Consider the following 13,505-nt stretch of genomic DNA (forward strand, 5'->3'; position numbering starts at 1 on the left):
AGCTTGCTGGGGGCATAAAGTGTAGATGACTGGGGAAGGCAATGGCAAACCACCCCATAACAAAAAGTCTGCCATGAAAATGTCAGGATGTGACATCACTCCATGGGTCAGTAACAACTCACTGCTTGCACAGGGGTCTATCTTTTTAATTCCAACAAGAATTTAGCATGTTATGAAGTATAAGCCTAAGGTGATTGTAATTTACACATGGTAGAGCAGGTGGCAGAATAGAGTGTATTGTTCTGCTCTTTTAGATGATGGATGACAGCTTCGCATTAAAATATGCAATAAAACTAGCACAAAGCTCCCTCACTCACTCCTTTTTTGCTGGTGAATATTCTGTAACTTCACCCTTTTGCCACTACTCAGCATTCTGCTTCTTTACTCCTTCCTATCTGATAAAGGGTCCTTTGACTGGAAAACTCGCACGCTGGAAATCTTGTTGGTCTTTAAGGTGCTTCTGGATTCGAATCTTGCTCTTCTATGCAGACCAACACAGCTACTGTCACACTTCTTCCTACCTCGTCCTTCTGCCTTAAGTTTATCATGTAAGTGAAAGTAAGCCAAGTCACTACTCCAGTGAGGCTTGGAGAAGAGAGGCTCGGCTTCTTCCCCGTCGCTTTCTTTCTTCGTCACGAAGGCAGAGGTGGCGGCGCGTTACGGAGACGCCAGGGCTGGTGTCTGTACCAGGGCGGAAGTGTGTAGGGCATGCTGCTCTTGCCGCAGCCGGAACGGCGCTGGCGGCTGCTGTCCCTCGTGGCTGCCTGGGGAGTGCCCTGCGGGTCACCGGCTGCTCTGGCCCGCGCAGGCATGGCGGAGAAGCCGCTCTCCGACCCCGTCGATCCGAGCGGCTCCTCTCCGCCCGCAAAGCGGCGGAGGCAGCTGCAGCAGAAGAGGGCGGGCCTGCCGAAGGAGGGCGAGAAGCGATATGTTCCGCCTCCGAAGAAGCGGAATCCCGGCATCAGCTTCAGTGAGGTTCACTTCGCCGAAACCAGCTACTACTTCGAGGGAGGCCTGCGTAAGGTGAAACCCTACTTCTTCGACTTCCAGACCTACTGCAAGGGGCGCTGGGTGGGCAGGAGCCTCCTGGACGTCTTCAGAGCCGAGTTCCGCTCCCAGCCCCTCGAGTACTACCGAGCCGCGGCTAGCGCCGGCCGTCTCCGTCTCAACGAGCAACCTGTGCGGGATCTCAGGGTCATGCTAAAGGCGAGTGAGGAAGGAAAATATCTGTTGAAACAGCTCATAGCCCGATCCGTTGCTTCACAGAAAATGCGACACTCATCCGGGAAAACCAATTTTAAAAGATAGCATCTATTTTTAAAACAAAACCTAGTTAATGGCAATTAAAATGCATTTAATGCCCTTCAAACTAGTAGAATGAAGAGGTCATTTACCTGTTCCCTACCATTTTGGATTGTGGTGCAGATGCTACATGTATGAACCCTTTCTTTACTGAGGTACAATGACACTGCGGGCAGAAAGCTAGCATGTTGGGAGAAGGAAACAAGTTAACTTGATAATGGGAAAGGGCTAATCTACTATACTTACGGTTTGCTTTTCTCACTGATGCTTCAAAGCAGATTAAAGAATTAGGAAAACAATGAAATAAAGCACTATATATTAATTTATATTTGTATACCACCCTTCTCTGAATTCATAGAGCTCAGGGCAGTTAACAACATAAACTGTACAATTTAAAGCCATGGATGAGAATGGGAGGGACGGTGCCTCAGTGGTAGAGCATTTGCTTGGCAAGCAGAAGGTTCCAGGTTCAATCCCTGGCATCTCCAAAAAAGGATCCAGGCAAATAGGTGTGAAAAACCTCAGCCTGAGATCCTGGGGAGCTGCTGCCATTCTGAGTAGACAATACTGACTTTGATGGACCAAGGGTCTGATTCAGTAGAAGGTAGCTTCATATGTTCAATATGCCACAGATGGCACCTGTGCTACGCCAGCTACACTGGTTTGCAGTTGAGTATTGAGTCAGATTCAAGGTTTTGGTTATGACCTTCAAGGCCTTGAGTGGCCTGGGATCCACGTTTCTACAGAACTGCCTCCTCCACTATGTCCCTGGAAGGGCATTATGCTCTACTGGTTGGAACCGGCTGGTGATCCCCAGCCCTAAAGAGGTCAGGCTGTCCTCAGTGAGGGCCAGGACTTTTTCAGTCCTGGCCCCAACTTGGTGGAATGCTCTGTCAGAAGTCACCAGAGCTCTGCTAGATCTTTTACAGTTTCGCAGGGCCCATAAGGCAGAGAGGCTCTGCCAAGCTTTTGTGTAAGGACACCACCTTCCACTGTCCCTGTTAGGGAGCCCCCCCACCCCTGCTGTAATGTTCAGTAACTTTTTAAACAGCACTTTTAATAAGACACTCTCAGGGTTTAATTTGTTTTAGTCTAAATGGTTTTATGGGTCTATATGTATTTTTTACTGTGTTGTACATTGCCTAGAGCCTGGGCAATACATTAAATTTAAATCATCATTATCATCATCCAGTTAAAATAGCTAAGAAATTCCATCAGAATGGTGCTAAGCAGTCATCTAGTTTACATTGCTGACTTGCTACATGCAGAAGGAAACAGTAGGAGAAGAGAAAGGAACGAGGTACCTGTTGCTGTCCTCAAACAAAGCCACACACCCCTGAATAATTCCATTTAAAATTCTTCTGAGAAAATAGAAGTCGGAGAGCTTTCTTGACCCCCTTCAGCAAGCCATTCCACTATACGGTTACAAGCAGAAGCTGCTTGGGTATGGGCAGCTGCTGATTTCACCCATTTGTGGGTGAAATCCCATAATTTCAGAAGATTTGAATCAGAGGAATGCAGTTGATGCAGTGGGACATATTGGGAGGGAATCCTGCTAGTTCTCTATGCAGAGAATTTTTTCCCTCTGGAGATCAGACATACAATCTCACACTTGTGAAGTGAAACAGCTGGCCAGCAGTTTTACCACCTCAGAAGTAGTTCAAGATGTCAAATATTAGCTGCCAGATGTAGAGCACAGGTGCACAATTTTTATTAACTCAAGAGAGCCACATCAATTTTTGTTTCTGTTTACCAGTCTCTTTAACTCTTCCTTTTCCACTCTTCACTGTGAAATGCACTTGCTCTCCCTTCATAGCAGTCTTTCACTTCTCTCACTATACTCAGTTTGCAATCTGTTACTTCCTACCCACTCTTTATTGGATTTTCCATAACCAGCCCCCCATGATATCTCCTTCCCTTTGCACCTGTAGTACATGCTTTGCACCACCGTCTTATTCCATCCTCTTTCTTTCTGTCTTCAGCCTACAGGTTTCTCACCTCCTAGTGGCTGCTTAAGTAAGGGGTAAAATGACTACTAGGGGGTTTTTTTTGGGGGGGGGACGTTATTTGCATTTTTAAAATAATTCTTCCTGCTGCAGACCCCATTTGACTTGCTGTGTTGTTCATGACAGTCCCCCAGTTGTAGGAAAATGGGATTTTAGGGGGTTCAATGGGCTGCAGTGGGAAGGGGGAAGCAGGAAAGTCATCTCCTGTGAACTTTATGTCACTCCCAGTAATTTGGATCCAACCAATAGAATGTAGGAGCAACCATTCTCCTGGCACCTCTTTTTGTAGGGCCTGAGCTGACCACATGTTTGTACAAAGAGGTGGGGAAGGGTTGCAAATGATGGAATCTCTCCAAGGATCAGGAGATGAGAAAGAGGCAAGAGAGGGTCTGATAGAGAAGCTCCAAAGTTAGAATGAATAATGTGCCAAGGGGATCTGCAGGATGGACAAAACTGGGTGATGGTGCTTCTGCTGAAGCTTTGGACTAATGGTATAATTCACGTTCTTAAAGGAGCAGAGTGAGCAGTGAAGAAGTTTTGCTTATTGTACTGGCTTTCCAAAATGTTATTTTTCTTGATTCCCTGCTCCATGTCTTCAAATGTTCTGGAATGTTACTATCCCCAAGTAAAAATTAGTTGAGTCCCCTTGCTTGCCTTCTTCTTGTGATGTGAGAATAAAAATTGCCACAAGGGTAAGAAGAAACAGGAAATCAAACTGTGTTTCATACAAATGTGAATGGAATTTACTGCTTACTCTGTCATGGAAACTTGCTGAGCAATCTTTGGCCATTCACATAATCTACCTCACAGGGTTGTTGTGAGAATAAAACAGAGGAAAGAACATGGTAAATTGCTTTGGGCCCCCACTGGGGAGAAAGGCAGGGTACAAATGGAGTGAATAAATAAATGAAAGGAGACAGCATCTGAATTTTAAAGGCCTGGATGGCTTTTGAGTTTAGTCCTCTTTGAAACCTTCTTCAGTGATTTGTTTTAGATTCTGATATATGATTTCAGAGGTGAATATACAAGTTGCTTTTTCTTGGCTGTTCAGATCATGGACTTTCAGCTGACACACAGTAATAGATTTATTGATCCTTAACTAAATTTCCTTTCTGGTGTTTTCTAGCTTGTTTTTATTAATGTTTATTTACTCTGTGGAGTTAACCATTAATTCTGCTAATGGGCTATTCCTGAAAATTTTCTGCTATTATTAATATAAATTGTCTTGCTTACAGAATAATGACTTCCTGCAAAACACAGTGCATCGCCATGAACCCCCCGTCACAGCGCAGCCAATTGAATTTCTGGAGGAAAATGAGGAGGTGGTAGTTGTGGACAAGCCCTCATCCTTACCAGTCCACCCATGCGGCAGATTTCGGCATAACTCTGTCATCTTCATTTTGGGTAAAGAGCATAACCTGAAGGAGCTGCACACGATTCATCGGCTTGATCGCCTGACCTCAGGTGTCCTCATGTTTGCCAAATCTGCAGAAGTGTCCAAGCGGATTGATGAGCAGATTCGAGAACGACAGGTGAAGATTAAATGTTTTTTTCCTTTGATATGGTTGTTTATTTCTCTTGCTAATAAATGTTACCCATGAACACAATACTCAAAGTCTTTTTTGGGGCTGTTTCAGACAGTTGAGGGATCCCAGCTGGGCTGCTGGCGAAGCTCTCAGTCCACCAGCCTCACATGGAAGTGCTGATTGTATGAACTTGTACCTCTGCCTGGGGAGCAGATGTGCAGTCAATTCTGTTTTTCAGACTTGCAACCCCTTAAACAAGAGCTGCTATGATTGTGCAAACTGCTGCATTTGTACATCTCCTCTCCACTTCACACATGGGGCAACTGAAACAGCCCTTCCTGGTTGGTTGCTGCATGAAACAGAAAAACAGATTAGTTGGACCATTGGTCTGATACATAGCAGTTGCTTGTAGGTTGATATGCTTTTGAAGTTGGTGCTCCCCTGCAGTATCAACAGTGTTTCAAACCTGTCAGTAGTCCCACCTTCATCAAAAAGTGAGAACAGCCACCTGTCTCATCATGACACTGTGAACAGCTAGCCTATTGGTATCATTTTTTTTTACTTTCAGATTCTAAAACTGTCAATTAGAGAATGAGAAACTTACTAGACTTCTAAAAAACTTTCTTGTTGCTATACTTTATAGCCTTGCAAATATTAGAAGATGTGCATGAATGTGTTGAGGGGGGAAGAATCATAGAGTCTCCACTGGAAGAGCATAAGGCCTGCATTGAAAATGTGGTTTGCTAATATGCGTGCATTCATCTCCTTTATATTGGCTGTAAAAATTGAATGTCAAAAGTCACAATGCTGACATTTCACATGGGATGGGATACAGTAATTACTGGTAGCTGATGAATTGTACTGCTGCTAGACTCCCAGGGGGAAAAGGGAAGTGACTTGAATGGAGTACAGGAGTTCTGCTCCTTGGTCATTAGCTTACTTACAGCTGCTCTGACAAATAGCTGTCATTTGTTTAGATCATTCCCCCAGCTGTAGATAGACTGTAATAGAGCTAGTGGCTTAAAGGAATGTCACTATTTCCTAATTAAACGTGGGGGCTTAAAGGACTGTTAGAATGCTGAAAGGGTTGAAAAAAAGAACATACATAGCTGTAATGCACATATTAGGCAATGCTATCTAATTGGTGCTGTGTATGGTTCATAGGATGAACCTAGTTTTGATGGCAATATTTGGCTTTTTGATAGAATTTTCCAGTATTTTCCAGTTGTTGGATTGGATCCAGCAGAGGAGGGAATATATCTTCTCCACCTCTGTATTCCTACGGCTGCCCAAAATACCCCCCTGAAATGCTGTTCTCCTCTCAGGAACATGAAGGGAGAATTGGTGACCCCTCCTTTGCCAATATATGGAAATCCTCCACAAGATCCAAGCAAGCCGTAGGGGGTGCATGGATAGCCATCAAAGCTAGTAATGTAGAAATAAGTATTTATTTCCAAGCTAATGACCAAGGAGCAGAACTCCCTGTACTTCATTCAAGTCACTTTCCTTTTCCCCCTGGGAGTCTAGCAGCAGTATTTATTTTGATTTAAAGTGTAATTTATACCCGGAATGCCAGCTGAATGCACAAGTATTCTTAGCTGTCAATTTTTATCCTGTGGCACTTCAAAAGCCAGCCAAATATGGACTGAGGTGTTGTTGTTTTTGTTCACTTTTATGTTTAAGTTTTCAGTAATGGATAGATGGGATACAAATAGGTTTTCAGACAACAGGATAGTGTTAGAGGGTAGTATTATTTGTCTGCAGTAGAACAGCTAAAGTCATCCAGTAGCATCCTAGAGGTCAGCAAGAGTTTCAGGGTATAAGCTTTCGAGAGTCTTCTTTTGTCAGACATAATAGCCTAAGGAAGCCAAGCAAGCAATGCTGTAGGTAAGGGTACCCTAATATAAGAGGATGTTGAATTGACTAGACTGCAGTTTATTGTCGTTGACACCTATATTCTAGATCCTGAATTGATGCTGATTCTCGCTTTCTTTCTTTCTCCCCTCCCCTTCCCAAGCTGGAAAAGGAATATGTGTGTCGTGTACTTGGAGAGTTTCCAGAAGCTGAGGTGACCTGTGAAGAACCCATTCTGGTTGTTTCCTACAAAGTGGGGGTGTGTCGAGTGGACCTCAAGGGTAAAGCCTGCAAAACAGTCTTCCAAAGGCTCAGTTACAATGGCAAGACTAGTGTGGTGAAGTGTTTTCCGTACACTGGGCGTACCCACCAGATTCGTGTCCATCTGCAGTTCCTGGGACACCCTATCGTCAATGACCCCATCTATAACACAGATGCCTGGGGACCTGCGAAAGGTAAAAATGGCAATGTTAACAAAACTGATGAAGAGTTGGTTCGGGCATTGGTGGAAGAACACCTTTTGAAAGAGAATGGGGGTATCTTGGACATTGCTGAAGAAGATCTGAAATCAATTGTAGGAGATAAAGAACATGGTAGATCAGGGAACTGGGTGAAGCCTGTACAAGTCAGCCCTATAAGCACCAGTGCTTGCAGAACTGAAGAATTAAAGAGTGAAAATGAAGGTGGAACATGGATGTGCACTCAGAATTCTGCCCTCCAGTTACAGGTTCTTGAGTCAGAGAATGGAGAAACTTGTACAAGTGAGCACCAGGATGAAAAGGATCATTTATGTGGAGAATGCAAGATAATGAGGCCAGACCCGTCACCCAAAGATCTTGTGATGTATCTCCATGCCTTGCGCTACAAAGGAGCAGACTTTGAATATTGCTCCAAGATGCCTAAATGGGCACAGGACAACTGGGAAGAGACCTGAGATTATAATGTTTTATAAATGCTTAAGTTTATATATGGCAAGAATGTTTCCCACAAATGCTTTTAAAAAATCATCTGGGAATCACTGACTGTGATGAATAGTGGTGGAGGAGGAAGAATTCCATTTTAATTTGTTTGTTCCACAAACAGTGAATGTCCCACAAACTAGCTTTTGCAGTATGATTTATTTTGCAAAATTTATACCCTACCCTTCTGCTCTCATAACAGCCACAAAGGCAGCTAAAACAATAAAATCACATATTAAAACCATCAAAACCAACCAAAAGACACATTGGCTAATTAAAATCACAGTTAAAATGCATACAAAAATAAGGAAGGTGGGATCACTGAGGGAACATCAAGTAAAATGGAAAAGTTCACCTGCTGACAGATAATTAGCAACACAAGGGGACAGACAAGTGTTCCTGGGGAGAGAGTTTCAGAACTTTAGGACCACAGCCAAGAATGCCATCTCCCAGGCTGTCACCCACCTAATCTCAAAAGGTGGAGGCACCTGGAGCAGAACCTTCGAAGATGACTACATTGGTCAGGTAGATTCATAAGGGAATAGGTAGTTATGCCTTACATGGTTCTTTCCCTCTTTCTTGCAAAGATACTGGAAAAAATTACAGATAATGCTGCCAGTCACCTATATTCATTATTTACAAAATGTCCACAACTGGCATGTTATCTCTGCATGTAAGAGATAATAGACTGTTAAAGTCTCTAACCATGGCTTGTGTTAGCAAATTTTATATAATAATTTGGTATTTCATTGTTTTCCTTCTGTCTCAATCAACTGATGAACTTTTCTCAATACTGTTCGCCAGTGAGAACTTAGATTCACTCAGCCTAGGAAGAATTCCATCTTGTAGGAGTTCATGGCCTGTCTTTAATGAGCTTGGTCTTTGGCCTTAGTGCACATATATATATATTTAGCTCCAACAGATGTCAAAACACACAAGCATAGTTTCTGTTCCAAACTTTTTATGTTCTAATTCATTTCAGAACTAATAAAACTGAACTGTTCAGAATCTAAATAGTCTCTGATCTGCATTTCACTTGAAACTCTCAGTTTAATGAAATTTTCTTGCTTTACCTTGTGAGTCCCCCCTTATGCCAATATACATCCTGTTTTATACTGAACTTCATATTTTTTGTTTTAAGTTCTGCCATGTCCCAGGATGACAGCTACTTAGTGGAATTACTGTAACTGAGTAGAACATCTAGTCCTTCACTTAAGCTTCATCACTTACAGATGACAAAGATGCTAAGCTTTCTGTATACAAGGCAAATAATACTGCAGTGCTTACTTGATCACATAATCAAATGTTTAGTGTCCTCACTAAGGCTATTGTGTTCTTGCCAAGAGATGTAGCTTCCAGTCTCTCACTACGAAAGGAAATGGGTGAGTCTCAGCTCTGCCCACCTATTCCCTTGGCAGTTGTATTATCCACTCTCCTCCTTTACTTACTCAGGTGGGAGGAGATGACTGGAACAGATATTAGGGACCATGACTGCTTTGTTTCTCTCAGAATGCGTAAAGGATATCAGACTAGGATCTGGGAAACCCCAGTTTAAATCACCACTCTGTTGTGGAAGCTTGCTGAGTGATATTGGACCAGTCATACTCTCAGCCTAAGCTACTTTATAGCATGGTTGTTGTGAGAATAAAATGAAGGTGGGAGAACCATGTTGTAGGCTGTTTTGGGTCTCCCTTGCAGGGAAGAGCATGGTAAAGGCAAAGTGTGCTGTCACATTGCAATCAACTTAGATATCCCTATGAAGTTTCACCTCATGGAATTTTCAAGGCAAGAAATTTATTTATTTATTTTGGTGGATTTCTATTCCGCCCTTTCCCAAGTGAGCAGATGTGGTTTGACATTGCCTTCCTCTGCATCACAGCGTCAGTCTTCCTTGATGGTCTGCCGTCTGAGTACCAGCCCTTCTTAGCTTCCAAGTTCTGATGAAATTAGGCTAGTTTGGGCTATTAGGGGAGCTACAAAAGGCAGTGTATAATTACCTGAAAAAATAAGCAAGCAGATGAATCTCTAAATTGCCACTATGTGAGCAGCTGAGACATTTCAGTGCATACTAAATACCACATGAACAGGGCTCTTTATACTTCTGAAAGCTTTCAGCACCGCAGAATAGATATGCCCAGTATGTAGCACCCCAGTCATGCATTTCAGATCACCATCTGCTTAATCATATTTTCTCTGGGCAGGAGGAGACTTCAGAATGATGTGTTCCAAGACCAGTCATAGTAGGTATGAAAGACCAATCACAAATCAGTATGAATATGGATTAGGTTAGCCCGGCGGTGGGTGGGGGGGACACACATGGTTCAAGAGGCCTGGAATTCAGGTTTCTGAATGCTGCCTGTTTTCATTCATACTTTTACTATGGTTAGCTAGTGTTCTGCTGCTTTGTTCTTGGATCACTGCACATTCTCATTCTAGTAAATTAATTGTACAAGGGGGTTCATTGAACAGTTGTAATGATAGTTAACCTGTGGAGCAGAATTCCCCAGTGGGAGCCTTTCACTGCTTTCAAAATCTGTGTAATAATGTTGTGAGGCATTGTGGCCTCTTAGCAATCATTTACGGTTATAATATCTTTTACGAAGAAGTGAACCCATTCCAATAATGCACAAATCAGAATATCTTTATAATCATTTGAACATGGTCTGTGTGCTTGAAAATGCCTGAAGCATGGACCCAGCAAATGCAATGGGGTGTTTAGTACTCGTTACCTGAAACTTCTGAGTGACTCACAGCACACATAATTACCACAGAAAGTGGGAGGGGGATTATATTATTTTCTAGCAACAAAACACTGGCTTTTGGATTCTGAGACAATGTCAAATGCTGTCAATATCTAATTCCATACAAGCTTTATGGATTCTATATAACAAGAAGAAATACATTTAAAAATTGTCTGACAGAGGCACTTGTTGGTCATGAAATGGAATCCCTTACTGAACTGTGACCTAGTTAAACTGAAAAATAATATGCAGGCAATATTTTTTGTAGTAAAAATGAAAAGTCCTCATAGATACAAGGTCCTGTCAAGTCTGAGTGACTGGAATGAGAATGGCATATGATGTCCAGTGTTAACTGTTTAGAAACACAGGCAAAAGAACATGTGGTCTACATTAATGTATGCATGAGTGCAGATTAGGAAACATGGAAGTTGCAGTATAAAAACTGACAAATGTTTATTCTGTGTGCTGTTGTAATGAAGAAAAAACAACTACAATTGTGAAAGGTGTTTAGACATTTCCTAAGTCTACATACGTGAACATAATGTGTGTATTTCTGGTCACTTTGCATCTAAAAAACGAAATGGAGGAGATACAGAAAGATAGTATTTTTAAAAGATCAAGGAGTGGTTTTGCAAAGAAATTACAACCACAGAGACATATGATAATGTTTTTATAAAACAATTAGTAGTATTCATTCAAAGGCACATTTATAGGGGAAAAAAAGCTCCTTCCAAAATATACAAACACTAGAACTGATAGGTAGTAAAATGAGCTGTTCCTTTATACTTGTTTAGAGGGTGTTGTGATGTGCTAAAAGAATTAATCAACTCTAATCATAGAGTTGAAAGGGTCATCTAGTCCAGCAGTGGCCAAACTGTGGCTCTCAGAACCCCCACCATCCTGTCAGCTGGCTTGGAGAAGGCATTTGTCTCTTTAAATCCCTTTGCTAAGCCAGCCAGTGGCTTGGAGAATGCATTTAAAGTTAGTTGCTTTCTTTCCACCTCTCCCTACCCCATCTTATTTTCCTTCCTTCCAGCTCTCAAACATCTGATGTTTATTCTATGTGGCTCTTACATTAAGTAAGTTTGGCCACCCTTGATCTAGTCCAACTCCCTGCACAATGTAGGAACTTCACAAATGCCTCCCCCTCCCATACATCCCCAGTGATCCCTGCTCCATGCAAGAAGATAGCAAAAACCTCCAGGATCCCTTGCCAAACGAAGTACTTCTTCACCCAAAGGAAGTACTTCTTCACCCAAAGGGTGATTAACATGTGGAATTCACTGCCACAGGAGGTGGTGGCGGCCACAAGTATAGCCACCTTCAAGAGGGGTTTAGATAAAAATATGGAGCACAGGTCCATCAGTGGCTATTAGCCACAGTGTATGTGTGTATATAAAAAAAAATTTTGCCACTGTGTGACACAGAGTGTTGGACTTGATGGGCCGTTGGCCTGATCCAACATGGCTTCTCTTATGTTCTTATGTTCAAACTGGCCTGGAGAAAAATTGCTGCCTGACCCCCAAACTGTCAATCAGCATTTCCCTGGGCACATAAGAAAGGGCCACAAAGACTAAGCATTGATACAACCTTTCCTGTCCTCCTTATGATCTTCCTAATTCACAGAATCAGCATTGCTGTCAGTTGACCATGTAACCCAGGGGTGTCAAACTCATTTGTTATGAGGGCTGGGCTGACATAAATGAGACCTTGTTGGGCCAAGCCATGTCAGGTTGGGCCGGGCCATGTCATGCCAGGCTATTTAAGATTAGGTAGCAGAGATATAAACTCTATAAAGGACACACACACACACACATTTAAAAAACAACAACCTTAAAACATGCTTAAAACGTAAGCACTCGTTGGTCTCAAAGGTGCTTTCTTCGTATTTCTCCCATGGGATTCAGGGAACAAGTCAAAGGAAGCTCTGGCTCTTTCCTTCCTTCCCCAGGAGACTAGGGGAGGAGGAGCCTCAGTCAATAGAAGGAAGAGGGACTTGGCTCTGTAGCTCCTATGTGACTGAGCAAGCCTTGCAAAGCAAGCTGTTAAGCAGAAAGAAACAAGAGAGAGAAGGAAGCAGACGACAGCCATTTTGCTTGGGGGCCTAATAGGAGCCCTCTGGGAGCCTGATTCAGCCCCCAGGCTGCATGTTTGACACCCCTGAGCCTCTGTTTAAAAACCTCTAAGGAAGGATTGCTCACCACCTCCTGAGGAAGCCTTTTCCACTGAGGAAAAGCTCTTACTGTCAGGAAATTCTTCCTGATCTTTAGCTGGAAACTCTTTATTTAATTTCAACCTATTGGATTCTGGTCCAACCTTCTGGGGCAACAGAAAACAACTCCACACCATCCTTCAAGTACTTGAAGATAATAAAAATATCACCTTTCAGTCGTCTCCTCTCCAGGCTAAACAAACACAGCTCTTTCAATCTTTCCTAGAACTTGGTCTCCAGATCCCTCAACATCTTTGTTGCCCTCCTCTGGACACGTTCTGGATTGTCTATATCCTTCTCAAAATGTGGTGACCAGAATTGAGCACAATACCAGAGCAGAGTGGTCTAACCAGAGCAGATTGAAGAGATACCATTACTTTGATGATCCGGCCACTATACTTCTGTTAATATAGCCCGAAATCACATTTGCCGTTTTTAGCTACTGCATCACACTGCTGACTCATGTTCAGTGTACAGTCCACTAAGACCCCTAGATCCTTTTCACACATACTACTGCCAAGACAAGTCTACCTTGTCCTATAATCATGCATTGGATTTTTCCTACTTAAATGCAAAAGTTTACATTTATCCCTATTAAAATTCATTTTATTTGTCTTAGATCATCTTGTATCCCCGTCTCTGTCTTCTACTATATTTGCAACCCCTCCCAATTTAGTAACATCTGCAGGTTTAATAAGCATTCCCTCTATTCCTTCATCCAAATCATTTATAAAGATGTTGAACAAAACAGGTCCCAGGATTGATCCTTGAGACACTCCACCTGTCACTCCTCTCCAAGAGGATGAACCATTCAGAAGCACTCTTTGGGTGCAATCTGTCAACTAATTATAAATCCACCTATTGGTAACAGGATCCAAACCACATTTTACCAAATTGTCAACAAG

At 42.6% G+C, this 13,505-nt stretch overlaps 1 protein-coding gene across 1 annotated transcript; it reads left to right on the forward strand.

Moving 5' to 3' along the window:
- Positions 1-673: 673 nt before the first annotated feature.
- Positions 674-8,661, forward strand: RPUSD2 (RNA pseudouridine synthase domain containing 2). The gene is made up of 3 exons (XM_060262231.1): positions 674-1,206; positions 4,544-4,840; positions 6,852-8,661. Exons 1-3 carry the CDS (start codon positions 709-711, stop codon positions 7,620-7,622), a joined length of 1,566 nt encoding a protein of 521 aa, XP_060118214.1. The 5' UTR covers positions 674-708; the 3' UTR covers positions 7,623-8,661.
- The last annotated feature ends 4,844 nt before the right edge of the window (positions 8,662-13,505 follow it).

Source organism: Heteronotia binoei, chromosome 21, assembly GCF_032191835.1.
Source record: "Heteronotia binoei isolate CCM8104 ecotype False Entrance Well chromosome 21, APGP_CSIRO_Hbin_v1, whole genome shotgun sequence".
Classification (NCBI taxonomy): Eukaryota; Metazoa; Chordata; class Lepidosauria; order Squamata; family Gekkonidae; genus Heteronotia; species Heteronotia binoei.

Coding starts and splice junctions, on each gene's coding strand:
- RPUSD2 (XM_060262231.1), top strand. CDS start 709: ATGCTGCTCTTGCCGCAGCCGGAACGGCGCTGGCGGCTGCTGTCCCTC. Junction 1,207..4,543: donor ATCTCAGGGTCATGCTAAAG/GCGAGTGAGGAA, acceptor TCTTGCTTACAG/AATAATGACTTCCTGCAAAA. Junction 4,841..6,851: donor AGCAGATTCGAGAACGACAG/GTGAAGATTAAA, acceptor CCCCTTCCCAAG/CTGGAAAAGGAATATGTGTG.